Source organism: Tasmannia lanceolata, unplaced genomic scaffold (genome assembly GCF_043159265.1).
Source record: "Tasmannia lanceolata isolate RefF3 unplaced genomic scaffold, GAP_Taslan_0.1 ptg000013l, whole genome shotgun sequence".
In the NCBI taxonomy this organism is placed as follows: domain Eukaryota; kingdom Viridiplantae; phylum Streptophyta; class Magnoliopsida; order Canellales; family Winteraceae; genus Tasmannia; species Tasmannia lanceolata.
The window spans coordinates 3,920,095-3,938,486 of NW_027518690.1; the positions used below are offsets into that span (position 1 = coordinate 3,920,095).

Sequence of the window (18,392 nt, forward strand, 5' to 3'; positions counted from 1 at the left end):
AATATATCATTCCTTCAATTTTCCATATGGTGCCACAAGTGAAAGCACAAGACAAAATAATTGCAAGAGAGTACTAATGGTCCCTCACATGTCCTCAGGATACTAGGTTGGACCTTGCAACAGAGTACTAACGTCACGCAGTTTGAAATGAAGTTTTCCTAAATATGGTTGCAAAGACACAAAATTGTTTTAGCATATATTCTGCACCTTTATCCCTGTTATATAGTAGATATCTAAGCGAAATATGAAGATTTCATATGTGAGTTCACAAAATTAAGAGCTCCTCACTCTCTTAATTACATTTCTCCAATCTTTCAACAGTCCAAATGCAGGTTTGTTCACCACCCTACAATTCCTCCGTATCTCACCGGGCCGGTCTGATTGTAGGTCCCCGAGCTTCACCATGCCCTCTACAAAAGCCGAGAAGAACCCGTCTTGATCCCAACTAAAATGTCGGACCACCTCGCGAGTCCGAGCATCTCCTGAGTACAATGACTGGTCTGAATTGAGGAAACCGCGTTGGTTAACCAAGTCCTTGAAGTACTGGTTATCAAAGACGTGTGGGGTCGCATCCAAGTCTCCGGTCACATTACCATCTCCACCAATCGGGCATAGTCGGTCGAGTTTGTTTTGGTAATTGGGGTCCATATTCGGGTCGGGTTGGCCCGAACCCGATTGGTTATAGAGACGATAGACAACTGAGAAACATCGGCCCTTGCCGATCGAGTGGGACCCAGATAGGGCAACTAGATCTGTGACCGTTAGATTGAAATTGTGGAATAGATCGATGAGGGATGTGGCATTGGCTCTAGGGCTTGGCATGACTTGGTTGGAATCTTCTTGGCTGGCTGTTAGACTGTCTTTTCGCCCCAATTTAACTTCCCAACTTGGTCCTCCGCTCTGTACCACCAAAACAATTCCCCATAAAGATTTTGCTTCTCCTTTGTTTTGGGTGATGATAAATTCTCACCCCTTGCAGGGATAATTCGGACCCCTTTAACGTGATTTGACGTCTAAAAGAGTTAAAGTCTGCCACAATTCATGTTATCTTGGAGGCGTATTATCCTACAGAAGTGCGAATTTATCATCTCCCTTTGTTTTCTGTGCCTGCTTTTGCCATAGTCAGTTATCCACCGTCCATTCCAAAACAATAAACATCTTAATTCATCCACAGAGAGATTTTATAGGGTATGTGGCCTGTACATGGCCGTAAAGTCCAGTATATTGTTAAAAAGTACATTGGGCCCACGTGGATGATCTAAGCTGCTTATTTGTTGGGCTTTATACCCCAAAATTCGTGTCTATAGGTTGGTTATAGGTTGATCCTAACGCTCCGATCAGCAGATGGACTGTACATAATGTAAACATCTACACATCGGACGGTTAGGATCATCATATCAAGATGATCTATGGAGTAGGGTCTATTTACGTTGTGGCCCAACAAATGAGCGGCTTGGATCGTCCTATGAAGTGGGCTCCACTGTACTTTTGAAAAATACTCGCACTTCAGTGCCACACCAGTATAAAATCTCGTCCAAGGGATACAAATCACTTCTAGGAAGCAGAATTCTTCGATTCCCATTTTCCAAGAAGGGGAACAGCAGAATCACTTCCAGGAATTCAGCACAAATCCAAGCCAAATGCCTCAAAGAAACAGAAATTGGAGAAACAGGCAAGATGGGTTAGATTTGTCAGACGTGGTTCTTCATTTTTTTTCATTCTTACCAACAAAAAAACCTGAAAAAAACACAGCCAAGAAGGGTTAAAGAACATAACCTTAGTCTCCCTAACTTGGGATATAGATTTCTATCCTAACAGAAAGAAGTGATATCCTTCCTTCTTATTGATTTTGAGTCCAAAACTGATCATTGAACTTAAAATCGCGTTTAATTTCAAGACTAATAATAATGGGTTTTGGACTCAAAATCAATTCTAAAAATCCAAAAATGAAAAGGGGCTATGAATTTTTATCAATATTACCAAGGCAACAGCATCTCTGGCGGCCATGATTACAATGTCTGCACACGAAACAACTTCAGGGCAGACTCGTTCCACGGCCTCCTTCGCCTCGTCGATCACTTCATAAGATCTCAGAGAATTAATATTGGAAAGCGCCAATTTCTCCCCTAACATGTTGGGTGTATCATCTAGTAATAAAGAAGCATCACAACCCTTCAACACCCCCAAAAAAAAAAAAAAATTTAAGTATAAGAACAATCAAATAACTCGTGTGTACAGTGAAATTCAATGAATTAACCACTTATAAATCAAAATTTTCTCAACCCATCTTGTTGCAGTGACCTGATTATAGAGATTTATATGGTGCCCAAGCGTACCGCCCTTGGTATTTGATCCAACAGCAGCTCACTTTTTAAGAGGATGGTACTTCGGGGATTGAGCCTCTGGCTGAATGGTAAAGGCTTTGCCTTTTCACCTAGAGATCAGAGGTTCGATCCGAGATTACCAACCAAAAAAAGGGCGGTACTTCAGACGTACTACCTACACTGGACTTAACGCTCAGGCACCATATAATTTTTCCAGATTATAACTTACATTGACTAAACAATCGTGAAATTGTAATCGCATTACAGACGCGGCGCTTCTGGGTTCTCTGATCATGGATCTCAAGATCACCTCCCGGACTAAGGATTCTGCATCCGGACAGGTCCGAGAGTAAAACCCGGGCTTCAATTGGGCCATAGCAGCCATGGTTGTGTGAGTAAGGAGGAGAAGGGAGAAGAAAAGGAAACGGAATTGAGGCATTTGAGCTTTGAAAAGATAGCGAGCAGAATGAGTTAGCGCCTTTAATTTTTCTTATTTATAGCCATAGCTATGTATGTATGTATGTATGGGGTGGGTGGAATTTATGTATGGATATTATTACATTGGTCATTAGATTCATGCATGGGGAGTGTCAGCTTTTACAAGGGTCAAAAGTTGTTTGGCATTTGTTCTTGTGGGGCCCACCATTTTGGGTCACCATCTGTTGGCTGCGACATCCACGATGGAACCAATTATATGAACAGTCTCAGTGAAAACTGTCCCTGAATATTAATACCCTCTGTTTTTTGTATGGAAATGAGGGATTCTTGTTTTGGCCTTCCATAGTGAGTGGGAAAAGTGGTTGAAATTTTGGAGAGAGCTTGGTTGGAGGAATGATAAGGTGAGATCTGTAATCGTGAGAGCTTCTCCTAAGATCTCAAGATTGGGCCCACCAACACATGTTATTAGGATTCTTCTCTTTCATTGGTTGGGTCCCACTATTGGGATGTTATAGCCCTAATCTTACTTGCAATTAGACAATCCGGATTATTATAAATAGGATTATTGGATGATCCAAACCGTTCATTTGTGGGGCAGCCTCAACTTAAATAGGTGCAGCCTCTCCTATCTGAGCATCCTACGTAGATTATTTTCGGGGCACTGCCTATCTGAATTGGGGCCCAACAATTGAATGGTATGGATCATCTAATAGTGTGGCCCCCACTAAGTTTTTTTCCTTGGGTATGTCAATTATTAGTTACAACAGAAGATGAACCAATGCTGATGCGTCTTTTTAAGGTTTTTCAGTGAGAGGGGTCTCCTTCTATGTTTTATCATTTCCTTTTTTCGGAAAATAACAAAGAACTGAATTGTGATACTCTTTGTTCCCTTGACTAATTTCATACTCTAGTTCCTAGAGCTCTTTAAATTTTTCTCTCTTTGTTCCCTTGAGGCCTTCACTAATTTCGTACTCTTTGTTCCCTTGACAAGAGGGAGTGGCCCTGGGAAGAAAAGGGGGCGAATGTACAAGTTCCCTTACAATATCTCTGCTCTCTTATCTTATGGTGGTCCAGAGGTAGAAATCTCAAATCTTACCGTGCGTCGGTAATCCAACTCTTCTGGTTTCGGGGTATAATATTGATAATGCCACCCCATTTATTGTTTTTAAATTCATTCATCGGCTGATTACAATTTCCAACAAGCTCATACGTACCTACCATAAAATGAGGTTTATCCGTTACACTGTACCCAAGGCCAATGGGTACTGAACCCAGGATGTTTCATCGTGTAGTGACACGTGTACGTGGCTGTATAGTCTTAAAATCTGAGCTGTCCATTTGATGGGCCCCACCATGTTACAATAGATGATTAATCAAGCTAAAACCAAAGGCGTGGGTAAACATGTGATGGGATGATAATCCGAAGGGCGCCCTTGCAAAAGCATGGTTTTAAATTTCGGTGGGGGTGGGGACCGAAACCGAAATTAACCCAAAATTTCGGATTTCGCCCATTTGTCCATCTCAAAAAAGTGCATTTATAAAAAAAAGGGTGATGATAAATTCGCACCCCCTGTAGGAAAATTCGCACCCCTTTAAACGCCAAAAAGCTTTGTTATGGGGGCAAAATCACCTTATCTTACATGTTTTAACCAGCTAACAAAGACCTTTTTGGGAATTATACTAAACCCTACGGTGCTAGTTAAACAATGTAAGACAACGTGAGCTCACCCCATTATCAAGAATAGTCGTGGGGACATCAGTAGCCAAAGTTTAATAACAAAATTAATACTAAGTTATATCGTGAATTTATACCTCATTATCAAAACATGGTCGTGTGGATATCTGGTAGGGGTCCTGCCTAACCCCAGCTTACCCAACAAGAAAAAAATGAGTAAGAAAACAGTAACTCCCATTGAATCTTATCAACAGGAAAAGTCCAATGGAAAATAGGAAAAGGGAAGAAAACAAATCCAGAGTGGGGTGGGGGGGACGCCACTTTGAAGTCTTTTTGAGAACACGAATATAATTCAAAGGTCTGAAATTTTATAAAGTTTTGTTCAAAAGAATGTCAACAATACTTTTCTAGGGAAAAATGGAAAGAAATTGCATACTTGGAAATTTAAAAAAGTAAAAGTTTTGATAACATAGGTAAGTGGTGCAGATTTTTTTTAAAAGAAGGAATGTTTAACACTGAGATGATCTGAAAAAGATGCACTGCTCTTCTAATAGAAAAGATTAAAACCATAAATCATATTCTATAACATTACCATTCAATAATCAATTATTAGATAGATACCAAGATTATCAGTGGCAAAGCATAATTATCGGTCTGCTCACCAATTCTAGTCAATTGATGTGCAACAAGCATTCACTGCATAAATGAGGCTTGGTAGTTGTTCAACACTCCCCACACAGTCTCCTCAACTTCTTCCCATGACTTTGCCATTCTCAGTTCTTTCCATAAACTGAATATGGCTCCCAAGATATCTTCCTCATGTAAGATACAATAACACCTGCAAGAATAGAAAATAAAAAATAATTGATAAAAAGGGTTGCATTATTGGTCTAGTTGTCTTCAAATGTCTTGAATGAGATGAAAACAAGATAATAATGACTATGATAGTGATGACAACATTAACACAAGAAGTAAAACGGCGGTAATAAGATATTCACCATGTCGCTTAAAAATAAGCTAATAACTGGCTCACACCTAAAAATTTACTGTAAAGTTCAATTTACCCCCTAGCGGTTAGAAAAAACTTTGGCTAGTGTCAATGCATGCCATTCTAAGGCTCAAGATGTTGGTTTTAGTATCAAACAATATTAGCATTGTTAGTACCAAGTCCCCATTTGTGCCCAGGTGAGTCCATCATCTGGAGTCTCCATGTAACATGAACAGAAGTATTGTGGTGTTTAATGAAATGTAAAAAGCATTAATCTAGAAAATCAGCTGGTGATTGCAAGCAAAGATTTAAATATTAGTTTCGGCCACCACCATAATTGAAATATTTCAGTTTCGGTGGAAATTTCGGCCGAATCATGTAAAATTTGGTAAAAAATCTCGGTAGAAATCTTAAAATTTTGGAGGAAATTTTAAAATTTTCGAAGGAAATCTTGTAAATTGCGCCGAAATCCTGTACAAAAACCGATTCAAAGTACATTCAGTTTCTGCCTAAACCAAAACCGAAATATTTCAGCTGAAATTTTGGATTTCAGACGAAATTTAAAACTATGATTGCAAGCTGATTTAATTCATTTCGAAATTCCGAAATGTCGGCCGAAATTTTGTAACATTTCTTTTTAAAAAAAAATTGCATTTTCTCGAAATTTCGGAACGAGATTCCTGAAATTTCGGACCGAAATTCTCGAAATTCTGAAATTTCGCCAAATTTCGGTTTCGGTCCCCACCGAAATCAGAAATTTCGGTCCAAAATTTCGGATTTCGGTCGAAATTTAAAACCATGATTGCAAGTATAGAAATGACTTGTGCATTAACATACATGGCATGGTATGAGATTCGTCCAAACTTCTCCCCACCCGCCAAGAGCATGCCATGTTGTGAGGGTCGTCTCACCAAAGGAAGTTTGTAACTTTCCAGAAGCTTCTTAAGCAAACTTGAGTCTCCTCTAAATACATCCAGATGTATCGGAATCAAGTCACATAGAGGATCACCTAAACAAATGAATGACAAATTAAATATATAGAATCCAATATAAGATTAATGGCTAGCCATGAAAAAGAGAAGGGACACATTTTTCTTTCAACAATGTATACATACTGTTACGGAGCTTTAAATAACCATATTTCGGCATTTAAATTGCATGAGTTGATCTTGGATGTTTACAATTGTTATAGGAACATAAAATGTGTGTGTGTATGTGCGCGCGCATGTGTGTGCGTGTGTGTGTGTGAAGGGATGGGTTATGTGTCAAAATCTAAACAATAGCAAGTTTGATGCCTTCAATCAATTCTTTGGATACCTGATACGGCATACAATTCACCATTACGCAAGGATCACATGATTTGGGCATGGGTACCAGATTCTAATGAGATCTTTAACTCTTTTTCACTGTCTCAATGTGGTGAAAGATTTTCCTTCTCTTGGAACCACATTTGGATGTCCCAAATTTATCCTAGGGTCTATGCTTTTGGGTGGATGTGAAAAATATTAACATTAAAATATTAATAAAATCTTAATTCTGCCTCAAAAAAGAGTCAAGCTAGACAATGACGTGACACAACAGTAAAGAGTAGAAAATATTAACATTAAAATATGAAACTTAAAATGTGGGAGAAATCAAATAAGCAAATCCTATATACAATGAATATGAATTGCGTAGAATTCAATAATACAAAGAAAATATATTTAGAGTCAAATGCTATTATTAGAATCTAATTAGATGGGACTAATTTTTAAACCTTAAAACAAGTTTATATAGTTTTGCCATATTCATGCCCCTTAAGCTACACTAAGTTCAACGCTCGTCATGTTAAATTTCCATAACTAGATTAAATGAAAGAATTGCTTCAATCACTCAAATTATAAATAAAGGGGCATGATTGAAAGAAGATAAAATCAGTGTAGGATTCACCTATAGACAGATCACTGAAATCAAGAATGTGGCTAGGATTACATTCCCTTTTCTTTCCATCATCATCATAGCCGTTAAATGTACCATTAAATATTGAGCTCGGGACATTCTCATCCAAGCAATGAGAGACCAAACATGGCTCCATCTGTATATTGTCATCCATAATGTCTGAGTGCACCCAAGTTTGAGACTTACCAACCTTGTGTAGACCATTTTCATCCTAATACAAGAATGTTAAATGTTAATAGAAGTTCAAATGATGGTAAATTTATCAAGAGGATAAACCCAGGTTGCAGGAAAGGACCTTGAATATGTTGAGTAACATAGCAGGATTTTGTGGAATGTATTCTTCAACTTTCTCTATCAAAATGCTAGGAATAGGATCCCCCCTGCAAATTGGAAATAAAGATCATCAGATCATCCATATTTATTCTTTAATTTCATTATTAAATCATTTAGAAACTGTAAGGACAGGGTTCAAGTGCCATATTTAGTAAATTAATAAACTCGAGTTTCTGAGCAGTAAATTAATAAACTCGAGTTTCTAAACGTTAAGGTGGGGTCCTCCAAATCCCAGCTTAAATACCAAATAAATAAATAATATTTTAATTTTTAAAATATTTATGGCTCCACAACTTCTGCTATATTGACAGTTGATGAAATTCTGTTAATATGGATTCAAGTGGCCAAAGACATTACTTTTTAACTATACTATTCTGTACGCAGAATTTTATTATTTATTACTAGTTCTGTCAATTTGCATGCTTGAACAAAGTTCCATCTTACATAGATTTTTCTAATTTTTTCCATTTTCCTTAAATCATTCTCTATTCAGAGTTCAAACTTCAAACACTACATTTCCATGCAAGGACCAGCCAGAGTTTTAGGTGAAGCGGGACTTAGCTTCTACAATCCTTGCAGAACACCAAGAACCAATATACCACACTAATAGTCGATTTATTTATTTTTTAAATTAGAAATTTTTTTTTTTTGGTGGAGTCTGCTAGTCACTGACAATGCTGAGAACATGCAAAGGAGTTCCCATAGTTAAATAGGCCCGCTCACACAAAGATATCCTCTTTCTTTTATTATCTGCTCTGCCTTTAAAAGATAAGCTTTCTCTTTACAGTGAGTCAGTGACAATAAAATTAACTAACTATTTCACAACTCATGCTCCGTTATTGCAACTAAAATAGTCAGACCTAACAATGTATGCATGTCATGAACCAACTAAACTGCAAAAACTCGTGGCCAGGGTTTTAAATTTCGGCAGATTTCAGTTGGGACCGAAATTTGATTTCCCCATAGATTTTGGCCAAAATTAGGTCATTTCAGCCTTCTTCTTTTTTTTTTTTTTTAATTTTGGCCGAAATGACCAAAATTTTTAAAAAAAATCGGTCAAAACCAAAATTTGAATCCTTGCGCATGGCTACAATATTTAGTTAGAAGAAACTTGAGTATACTACGGACAGAAACATGGGCAATTCATCTTAGTAATTTGTCATTCCTAATTTTATGGTTCACCAGAAGAACAATCACCTACCACTTCGCTAAACGATCTGAGACGTCCTTTTTCCTTTTGGCTATAGTTCCAATGAAAAGCTCCCATTCTACTGGAATGCTAAAACTCAAATTGTTAATGGTTGTTCTTGTCAGATCGATTTTCTGTTTGACATCTGAACACAAGGCATCATGCAAAGATGGCAATGGCAAGAGGTGAAGGTTACGCAATTGATCTCCCAAAAATGAAGCAAGATTAAGAACAGCATCCCTTGACAATTTGTCTCTTCTGCAAATGGTAAAAATAAAATTATTTAAAAAATATGTAAAAATATAAATTTAAGTAAAAAAATAAAACAAAAATATCAGGATAATATCATGATATGATTGCGATATTTTATTTTAAAATGAAAATATCGCTATATTTTTAAAATATCGGGATTTTCAATTTTGTTGTTTTATCAAAATGTTGAGATAAAAATGCAATATTTTGAAAATATCGGAGATATTTGTGACATAGAATCAAAGTCAGGGACCCTAAAATGCACCTCGCATTCCCTATAATGAAAAATTGAACTCAAATTTGGAATATCAAAAAGTCAAGTGCATGTTCCAGCATTTGAATTTAATCGAAAGAGGATTAAACAACTTACAAATGAGCAAATATATCCCCTTTGCATCTTTTTGTTATTATATATGGCCATGTCCTTGTTGATGCAGTAGAATTGGAAGGTCCATTTTTATTTCCAGCCTTTTCGAATTCAAATTGTGTTTTGCTCCATACACCAAAAGAGAAACCATCCCCCATATGATTTCCAAAAATAAAATTGCCCATAGAAATTGCATCAGGCACTCCTTTACCATCCCATGGCATGGTTCTATACGAATCATTTTCATGGACGAGAATACCACTTGCCAAAACTTCAGGAATGTGATCTCTTAGAGGTGATTTGACCTTTGAAAGTAGACCATAGAACTCAAGCTGCAAATACATGGTCTCATAGCATGTCAACGGAGAACAGAATTAATGTTAATGCTGGAAAAGGCTAAATAAAAACTTAAGTCATACCTCAGTTCCCAAACTATGGATCGAAGATTCCAACCCTCCTTCAACATAGATCTTAATTGCATGGTCACCAATGAGATAAACCTGTAGAGAGACACGCAGAGGGCTATCGTATTTATGTATCAAGACGTGTAACGCTATGACAGAACAAAAGAAGCTACAAAGTTTGTTTCATAAAGGCAAGTTTGAAAATAGATGGCATTGTGGAAAATCACACGATTTTCCATCCTCGGTTATCTCCTTCCTTGGTTAATTTATAACAAGATGGACAATGCAGAGAAGAGATGCATAGTGTGAGTAAGGGTTATTAGGAATTCCCAAAATAAAAGTAGAGCTAAAGCTACAAAACCCATGGAATATCAAATAAGGCTACTGATGTTGCACTTGAATGGATTTAAATTTCAGTTTCGGTCCCAATTTCGGCCGAAATCCGGTAATAAAAAATGAAATTTCATTTCTTTTGTACCGAAATTTTGTAATTTCGGCCGAAATCTTGTAAAAAAAATTAAAAAACAGCATTTCAATGAAATTTCAGCCCAAATTTCCGAAATTTAAAACCATGAGTTTTGATAATGGACCTAACTTACAAACCCTGTCTTTTATTAATTAAGTAACTGTCAAAAGCTATTACAATTCCCAAAAAACTGTCAGTAGCCAACTAAAACAGAAAGGGCAAGCTGAGTTCGGCTCATTATCAAAACATGGTAGTACAAATATCAGTACCCGTAAGTAATTCTCTTGTGACCTTTTTAGGACTTTGGTGGAAAAATGTGTGGGTTCAGTTACTATAATACTAAGTCAGGGCAGTGCTTTAGCATGTCAGAGGAACTGGAGCTCATTCGAGGCAGTTCACGGAAAGAAAATAAACATGTTGGAGTTTAGCAGATCAGTGTTGATAAATTACTTTTGGAAGTAATTTGATACTTTGGTTGAAATTTAAGAGTTTAGATAAAAGAGTTGAAATCATATATACTAATTATTTAATCATGGGATTATCTAGAGAGCTGCAATACTGCAAGTTATAAGCCAAAAGTAGACAATTTAGCATTTAATATACCTTCAAAGCAGACTATGTGTCAGTTTCTACATGCAAATGGGAAATACAGGTTGGAGTGTATATTAGATTTTCAAACAACCCGTATCAACAAAATAGAAGACCAGAAGCTCACTTACAGGATTGCTACCTGTGCCAACAGGAAACCTCTCACCATCCAACGGAGAAGGCAAATTATGAGAAGCACAAATTTCCGCAATGCATGCAAACCACCTGTCAGCATTTAGTGCAAGACAAGCTCCCTATAAAAAACAAGTTAGCATCTCGGGCATGGAAAAATTAATATTACAGAAAAGATACGAAAAGGACACACTGGTTGATTGAACGAAGGCATAAAATGAATAAAGAATCAATCCAAAGACGGTTTCATGCAATAAAGGATCAAAAGACCTCTTATAATCTCCCCAGCTTGGTTAATTTTAACGAAACACGAGTAGGAGAATAAAACATGACATGGCTGAAAAGGAAAATTATACAAAATTTACCTTCCATATTAATTCACGCATCCCTGGTTTTACAACCCAAAGCTTGTGCAGCCACTGTCTCAAATCTCTATCTCCTATGCAATTGCTTGGACTCCAAATAGAGTTGTAGTGATCTCTATCTTCATCCAAAAACATAGATAAGAATTTTATATCATAGAAAAAAGCTTGATTCTGCAAGTTATTAGTAATTTTGACGTCTCCATTTGTCACATGTCCATTAATGTCATTAATGCAGGGATTTAGTCCAGGTTTGGAGAGTCGGAGCCTCTTTTCTTTCCGGGTCATGTCTGGGAAATTCAACCGGTCTGTATCACTAAATAAGTCCGCTTTGACATTTCCAAAACTGTTTTCATGGATAGCAAGCAATCCAGCACGGCAGACTCCTTTATGATGATGGCCAGGAGCCATATCCAGGCATACAAATTCAAAGTTTGATGTATTCACAAAGTTCTGAGTAACAGCAAGAGTCACTTCCAGATTCAGCACACAATGCCACCACCCACTTGGCACAAATACTGTCTCTCCAGGTAGTTGGGTGAACTCTAACGGCTTGTCATGGTCTGCAAGAAGGGGATAAACATCCAGCCACCACTGCGAGCATGCAAAAAGAAAGTATAAGAAGAAGAAAGCTCAGTACCTTACATACATATGAGAGAACATACAACTAAAGTCCAGGCTACGGGTTAAGCTATAATCAATACTTCATGGTTATGTCGGACTATGTCAAAAATATCGTTCTTGGGAATTTTTCGGCAAGGGAAAATTTTGGGATATTTTTTTTTTCTTTTTTCGGGTTTATATCGGGAAAAACCGGTAGAAATAAATTAATTTATAAATATAAAATATCAAATATATACATTTTTTTAATTCGGAATTAGAGTTAGGTAGAAGGTTTTAGGATGTTTGAGAGATTTTTAGAGTGAATGAGAAGTTTAAGATATTTTTTGAAGTCAACCCCCAATTTATTGCGACCAATTGCGATAAATAGCGAGAAATCCAATTTATCATGATAAAATTCAATTTCTCGCAATAAAAAGTATTTTTATTGTTTAATCAAAATATCGCAATTTTCTCGCGAGAAATTCAATTTTTATAGGTCACGAAAATTGCGGCATAGATGTAGCAAGGTAAGAACTAGGAAAAATACCTGCAATGATGATGGAGTCTCAATATTAACATCACCATCTTCATCATTCACATGTACTGTAACTCCCAGAGGTACTTTACCTGGAGGGTACAATGCCCATCTACGAAAAACATCAGCAAGAAAATTACCCTTTGGAGATAAATTGTTTCAGGCACGGCAAGAAAAACCAAAAGAAAGAAGATACACATATGAAAAGGAAGAAGATTATACAGAAAAAAAAACATAAAAATTTAACGCGGCCCATATATGCTAAAAATATCAAGGCACCAAGAGGTGTGAGGAAGCCAGTAGAACAATAAACATTGTTATATCCAGTTTTCGTGACCTATCTTTAATCAGATAAAATCAGAAAGTTAGATTCTAAAATGATGTGAAGTGTTGATGTCACAAAGTAAATATCTTAGTTAGTTCTGTATCAAATGTAATTAGTCACATTAATGATAAAATACAACCTGTTACTGCTTCACACCATACAAACAAAATATCAAATTTATGAATCTTGGATAGAAAGCAGTTTTTTTCTTTTTTTGAATGGTAGAAAGCAGTTAATAAGTATAAAGCACGGAAACATGTATTGAAGTCGGACACTGCTACATTGGGGAAGCTGCTATACCAGCATGTTCACACAAATAAATTGCAATATTAAACTAGATTCTAATAATATAATATAATGTAAGAGAGAAAACATAAATAAAGGTTTATGTATAAATATATCCAAAATGTGTATAATCACTATAAAATGCGAGCGAAAAGGTTAGATTCAGTTTTCCTTTATTCCAAATTAGACATGGTTAACTGAGGCATAGGAAATATATTAAATTTAAAGATGTAGAAAAGAACAAAAATGTATGGGAAAAGGTTAGAGTTTTAACTAATTAAAATAAAGGACATGAAGATTTTTCAAAAAAGGACAAGTGGTTCCCACATAGCTTGCCGTAGATGGGACCTAATCTTAAGCAGATCCCATACATGTTTTCATGAGCAGATAAAGAAAAAGGAAATTTTTTACCTTGACTAGAATAGAACAAGAAGTAGAAGAAATGTAGCAAATTTATCAGCCTTTCGACCAATAGCCAATGCATTCCCAACTAGACATGGTTAACTGAGATACATGGAGATACACAAAATTTAAAGACAGAAAATAATGGAAAAATGCATGTCACAAGATTACTCCTTTTACCTAATAACCATGAATAGCATGGCAATTTTTCCAGAAAAGTGTTTCTTACAGTGAAGTAAACATAATGTGAGCAGATAGTTAGCTACTAGTCATGGCTGATTAAAGAAAAAGGACACCAGCGTACATTTATGGCCTCGAGTAAAATGGAGAAATAGGAAAACAGAAGAAATGGCAACAAATTATCAACCCTTCAACGAACATAAATTGTTTATTGTGACCTTTGACAACATCGCATAAATACACGCAGTGGAATATGTTCATGCCCCCAGTGAAAGATTTACCTTTTCCGTCCAGATAGAAGAGTGTTCCAGGCACTGGTAAGGGCCGGATCTACATGCCAAGATGCACCAGACCTCTCTGGCCCAATAATTAGCCATCTAAAAGGTGGACGCTGATCTCTATCTAAGACATCAAATAAGTCTTCTTCAAATAGATGAGGCACATTATAATCTTTCAACAAATCTGGTGCAGCTTCTCCAAACTGTGCGAGTGTCTAGTCAGTAATCTCAAACAGCTTTAAATAGCATTACAATTACAATTCAATAATAACTTTGGGAGCAAAGAGGCACCTGATCGTCAAAAATGTAGAGAGGGTCTTCATCATGCTGCCTATTCATGTATGAGACATAATCCTTGACTTTCATAGTTATTTTCTTTCCACTCTTTTGAGACAACCTGAATGCTGTATCTCCATAGTTGCGCAATAGCTGATCAGTAGTCCAAGTACTTCTTGCAGGCCAAGTTTCTGCCAGTTCAGTAAGCAAAACCTGGAGCAATGATCATGCATAATGAGGTTTTGAATAGGCTGCTGAACAGAATTTAGCTATGATCAAGGTTTAAAATTTTGGTTTCGGTTTCAGACATAGCCAAAATGCAGAAATTCGGTAAAAAAAACATATTTTATCATTATTGTGCCGAAATTTTGGAGATTGGCCGGAATTTCGGATTTAGGTGGTTCGGTGTCGGTCCCAACCAGAATCTAAAATTTCGGTATTTCGGCAGAAATTTAAAACCATGGCTATGATCCAGCATGAACAACAGAAACAACACAGTGATGGAATTTTCCATTGCTTCAATCCAAAAATATTTCAAAGCAAGTAAATGGTTAATAAACATATGGAAGAGCCCGATAGAAAATAACAGGTAATTGTGTCTCCAATTACTTATAAAACGAAAAGCTAACTAGAAAAGGTTTTTATGAGGTTGTCGATAGATGTGCAAGATTTATGTCAATCATTCACATAAAAAGACGGAAGCAAAGCATTGTGTAGCTAATTAGTTATAAAGAAGTATGTGACGATGAAAACAGTTAAAGATTTGATTTAGACAAATAAACAAAGCCCTCTCTGTGCATGAAACCCTTTCATGCCACCAATGTTAGACAAAAATCCACATCGGCATACTTGGAGATGATCCAATCATTTCCACCATGAACCAAGCAACTAATGCCTAGCCATTTCCGAGGTACATAGAAACATGCTCCATCACCGTCCAATGCTCAGGACCTGGGTCAAACCAATATCTATGGACCCTCACAGAGTGAGAGACATCCAGCTTAGTAAATAGCACAGCATGCATCAGACTTCCCACAGCAAATGTATCGGATTAAGAGTAAGAAACCTTTAACAGAAGCAACGAACACCCTGGAGCATACTCTTATAAGGAGTCAACAAAAAGCTTTACCGGTTTTCGTCCATCATACTGTTGACGAAACTCCTCTAGGGAGAGGTTCTTCTTTCTTTCCAAATCACCTCTGTCCGTGGAGAATGCATCCAAAGCAGTATGACGCCTGTACCATCTTTTGTATAGGAATAAAGAATTGAATCCTGCAGAATATTAATGAAAACTACCATGAAGAGAACATTTATGATATGGTAATATAGGAAATGCCTCCAGAAATAAATATATTGAAACAATATCCACAGAGTAAAATAACACATTACCATCAAAATGCAAAGGTTTTCTGCAAGACTCATCAAATTCAATGCGTGGATGTTGTCTGACAAAATAGCAAAGTATCCTTCAATTGGCAACATTATAAGCACTCAACCAAAAAGAACTACAAAAGTTGATCAATGGTACAATGCCTATAAGCTCCAAAGTCACAGTTCAAAAACTCTGCATCAACAGAACATGTGATATTAATACATACCGGTGCAGTGTCGTCTCTTTCCAGGAATTTTTGTACTCAAGTAGACCCCCAGCACTGTTAAGGCATAAAGTCATCCATAGGGGTTCTTCTTTGCACAATATGTACATCACGCTGTGGATTTAAATGTAACAATTCAAATTAAAAAGTAGCAAATACTGAATGCTTAAAATTTTCAGTGTTCCAACTAAGAGAGGTAGAGAACTCAACCCTGTTCATTATAGACTAACACGTGTAGCCGATGAGAGAAGGCTTTTAATGCCTATGATGCACATGTAAGACGAAAAAGTACATAGCTACTGCAAATTTACAATGATGTGGAGGAGCGTCGCAAGAGAAACATACAGAAATAGATCTCCGGCAAATGTAGATTCTCAAACTTTAAATGCAGAGTTGCTTGTGAGGCAAGCTATTTTCCTGCCTAGATATTTTTTTTATGGTAATGATGTATTAATTAAAAAGCAAAGAGGCCAATGGCTGAGGACCGAGATGGTCAGTACCAAGCAAGGACAAACAAGTCTAGAAAACAATTGAAAGACAAATAAAGGGGAGATAAAAATAAAAAAGCTCCAAGGATTGCCAATTCCAGCCTGGGCACTAATGTCCCATTCAGGTCTGGATCAGTTGGAGGTGGCCATGGCAGACCTCGGTCGGAAGTTCAGGCTCCCCATGCAAGGGATCCTGGCTAGATAAGAGAGACGCATCGCTCTCCTTGGTGGGTACAAGAGGAGCCCACACCTGACTTGTCCTTGGGCGATCATGCTGTCCCATGTTATAAGGACCCTATCCTCCCTAACTCTTTCATGCCTCCAATGTTAAGGCGCCGCACGGGTTTGTCCACACACACACAAAAAAAGGGCTCCTGATAGATGGTATCAGAGCAGCCAACACGTCACATGTTCAAGTCACAGAAGGGGCGACCTGTGAAAAGGGTGACTTAGAAAAAAAGGTCAGAGTGAAAGCCGCCATAGAGTGGGCTGCTGAGGATGGTGGATACGGAAGTTTGGTGGAATGTTAGGGTCCTAAGTGACGGCTTGCCTATGTACGGGACTAGGTGGGACCCAGTATGGTATGGGATAGGTTTAAAGAGCCTACCCTAATGCGTTCCATTAGCTCCGGTGCTTTTGGCATATTGGTTAGGTACCTAACAAGAAGCTATAAATATTGGTTGCCATACTTTTACAAAACAGGGGAAAATGAAGGCTGCAACATGCGGAGCACCTAGAAGGTCACCCATCCTAGTGCTACTCCTGCCCAGGCAGGTAGGCTTAACTACAGAGTTCTAATGGGATCTAGTGCATTATTGAACCATATATTAGCAGGCATTTAAAAAATGAGACCTATATATGGCACTTCCAATCATATCTCTGTTCTTTGTATGATGATGAAATGAAAAAGGCGAGATTAATTATTCTAATAAAAGTATCGAATACAAATACATAGGCCTGTTTTGCACGTTAGCTGTTTGAATTTATGCCTATGAAACCAAAAAAAAAAAAAAAAACAGAATTACGTTAGAAGCTGCATATAATTCAAGCCCCACACAAACATTCCATCGAACAAAACACCCCATCTCGAAGAAACAACGCTGTATTTACAAAAAATCTAGTAATTTTCTAAGAAACAAAGAGAGGGTGAAAAAAGGGACCTGCTAACGCAGGAAAGGCGAGCGAGCTGGTGAGGGGTCAGATTCTCTAAGATGGCGCAGAGGAGTTCGTCGGAAAGGACTTGAAGGTCTCCGAGAGCTTCAGACCGACGATCTTTAGGCTGAGATTGGGGATTTTCCATTGATGAGACCACGTTAGAAGGAGTGATAATACAGGTGTTTCGTTTTATGAAATTGTGCGAGGGTTTTGTTTTGCTTCACCCTTGCGTTTTTTGCGTGAAAACGGCACCCAGATTTACACCTTTTTCATTTTTTTCTTTGTTAACAACAAGGTCGCGTTGGAGACATACGAGGTTCGAATCCTGTTTCTATTACCTTGGAAAGGGAATGCAAAAACACAAAAAAATTATTAAATATTTTAATTCGAGAAAATTTTAGTTCGATTTAGGCCGAATTAGAATATCACCTATTGGGAAGGGAAACAGATTCCGGGATTTTTTTATTTTTTTATTTTTACATTTAATTTCACCTTGGTGTTACTTATTTCCGCCCCTTCATTCTGTTCATTTTTTTTTTTTAAGCAAATGCTAGAATCAGAATAGGATACCGATTCCGGCTCTAATTCCTGAAGTCTACGGACAGTTATCTAGGTTTTAACTTTTTAAAAAGAGATAGGCTGGGAAGACACACTAATGCAAGAGCTGCTCCTAATGGCCCCCCTTTGTTATAGTAACGGGCCGTTTGGATAGGGAGATTTTAGAATCCGGGATTTCTTCAAAATTGTAGCTAAGAGACAAGAGAAGAAGCAGACAAGCCGTCGTTTTTTACTTCTCGCCCTTCTTTCCGATAGC

General features: G+C 37.4%; 2 protein-coding genes across 3 annotated transcripts; both read right to left on the reverse strand.

Moving 5' to 3' along the window:
- Nucleotides 1-232: 232 nt before the first annotated feature.
- On the reverse strand, nt 233-2,802 carry LOC143889543 (Peroxidase superfamily protein). Its single transcript, XM_077393789.1, has 3 exons — nt 2,554-2,802; nt 1,981-2,172; nt 233-900 (listed from the first exon to the last, which is right to left on the reverse strand). The coding sequence occupies exons 1-3, from the start codon at nt 2,761-2,763 to the stop codon at nt 274-276; spliced, it is 1,029 nt and encodes a 342-aa protein (XP_077249904.1). The 5' UTR covers nt 2,764-2,802; the 3' UTR covers nt 233-273.
- A 2,156-nt stretch (nt 2,803-4,958) lies between these two features.
- LOC143889545 (transferases, transferring glycosyl groups) lies at nt 4,959-17,902 on the reverse strand. Of its 2 annotated transcripts, none has more exons than XM_077393791.1 (16): nt 17,584-17,902; nt 15,939-16,049; nt 15,730-15,785; nt 15,470-15,612; nt 14,356-14,553; nt 14,068-14,267; nt 12,607-12,706; nt 11,460-12,050; nt 11,094-11,216; nt 9,924-10,004; nt 9,508-9,836; nt 8,898-9,143; nt 7,659-7,743; nt 7,355-7,574; nt 6,304-6,434; nt 4,959-5,275 (listed from the first exon to the last, which is right to left on the reverse strand). In XM_077393791.1, exons 1-16 carry the CDS (start codon nt 17,721-17,723, stop codon nt 5,255-5,257), a joined length of 2,775 nt encoding a protein of 924 aa, XP_077249906.1. In that variant the 5' UTR covers nt 17,724-17,902; the 3' UTR covers nt 4,959-5,254. The 2 variants fall into 2 exon arrangements, with proteins under 2 accessions (XP_077249906.1, XP_077249905.1); XM_077393790.1 differs by having other exon boundaries at nt 6,263-6,434; nt 17,584-17,901.
- Nucleotides 17,903-18,392: the final 490 nt, after the last annotated feature.

What these genes read in the sequence shown, in the direction of transcription:
- LOC143889543 (XM_077393789.1), bottom strand. Translation starts at nt 2,763, where the DNA reads ATGCCTCAATTCCGTTTCCTTTTCTTCTCCCTTCTCCTCCTTACTCAC. An exon ending in TTCACGATTGTTTAGTCAAT is followed by an intron (nt 2,173 to 2,553) that starts GTAAGTTATAAT and finishes GGGGTGTTGAAG; the next exon opens with GGTTGTGATGCTTCTTTATT. An exon ending in CCAGAGATGCTGTTGCCTTG is followed by an intron (nt 901 to 1,980) that starts GTAATATTGATA and finishes TTGGTGGTACAG; the next exon opens with AGCGGAGGACCAAGTTGGGA.
- LOC143889545 (XM_077393790.1), bottom strand. Translation starts at nt 17,723, where the DNA reads ATGGAAAATCCCCAATCTCAGCCTAAAGATCGTCGGTCTGAAGCTCTC. An exon ending in CGCCTTTCCTGCGTTAGCAG is followed by an intron (nt 16,050 to 17,583) that starts GTCCCTTTTTTC and finishes TTAAATCCACAG; the next exon opens with CGTGATGTACATATTGTGCA. An exon ending in TCAGATCGTTTAGCGAAGTG is followed by an intron (nt 7,744 to 8,897) that starts GTAGGTGATTGT and finishes TCCAATTTGCAG; the next exon opens with GGGGGATCCTATTCCTAGCA.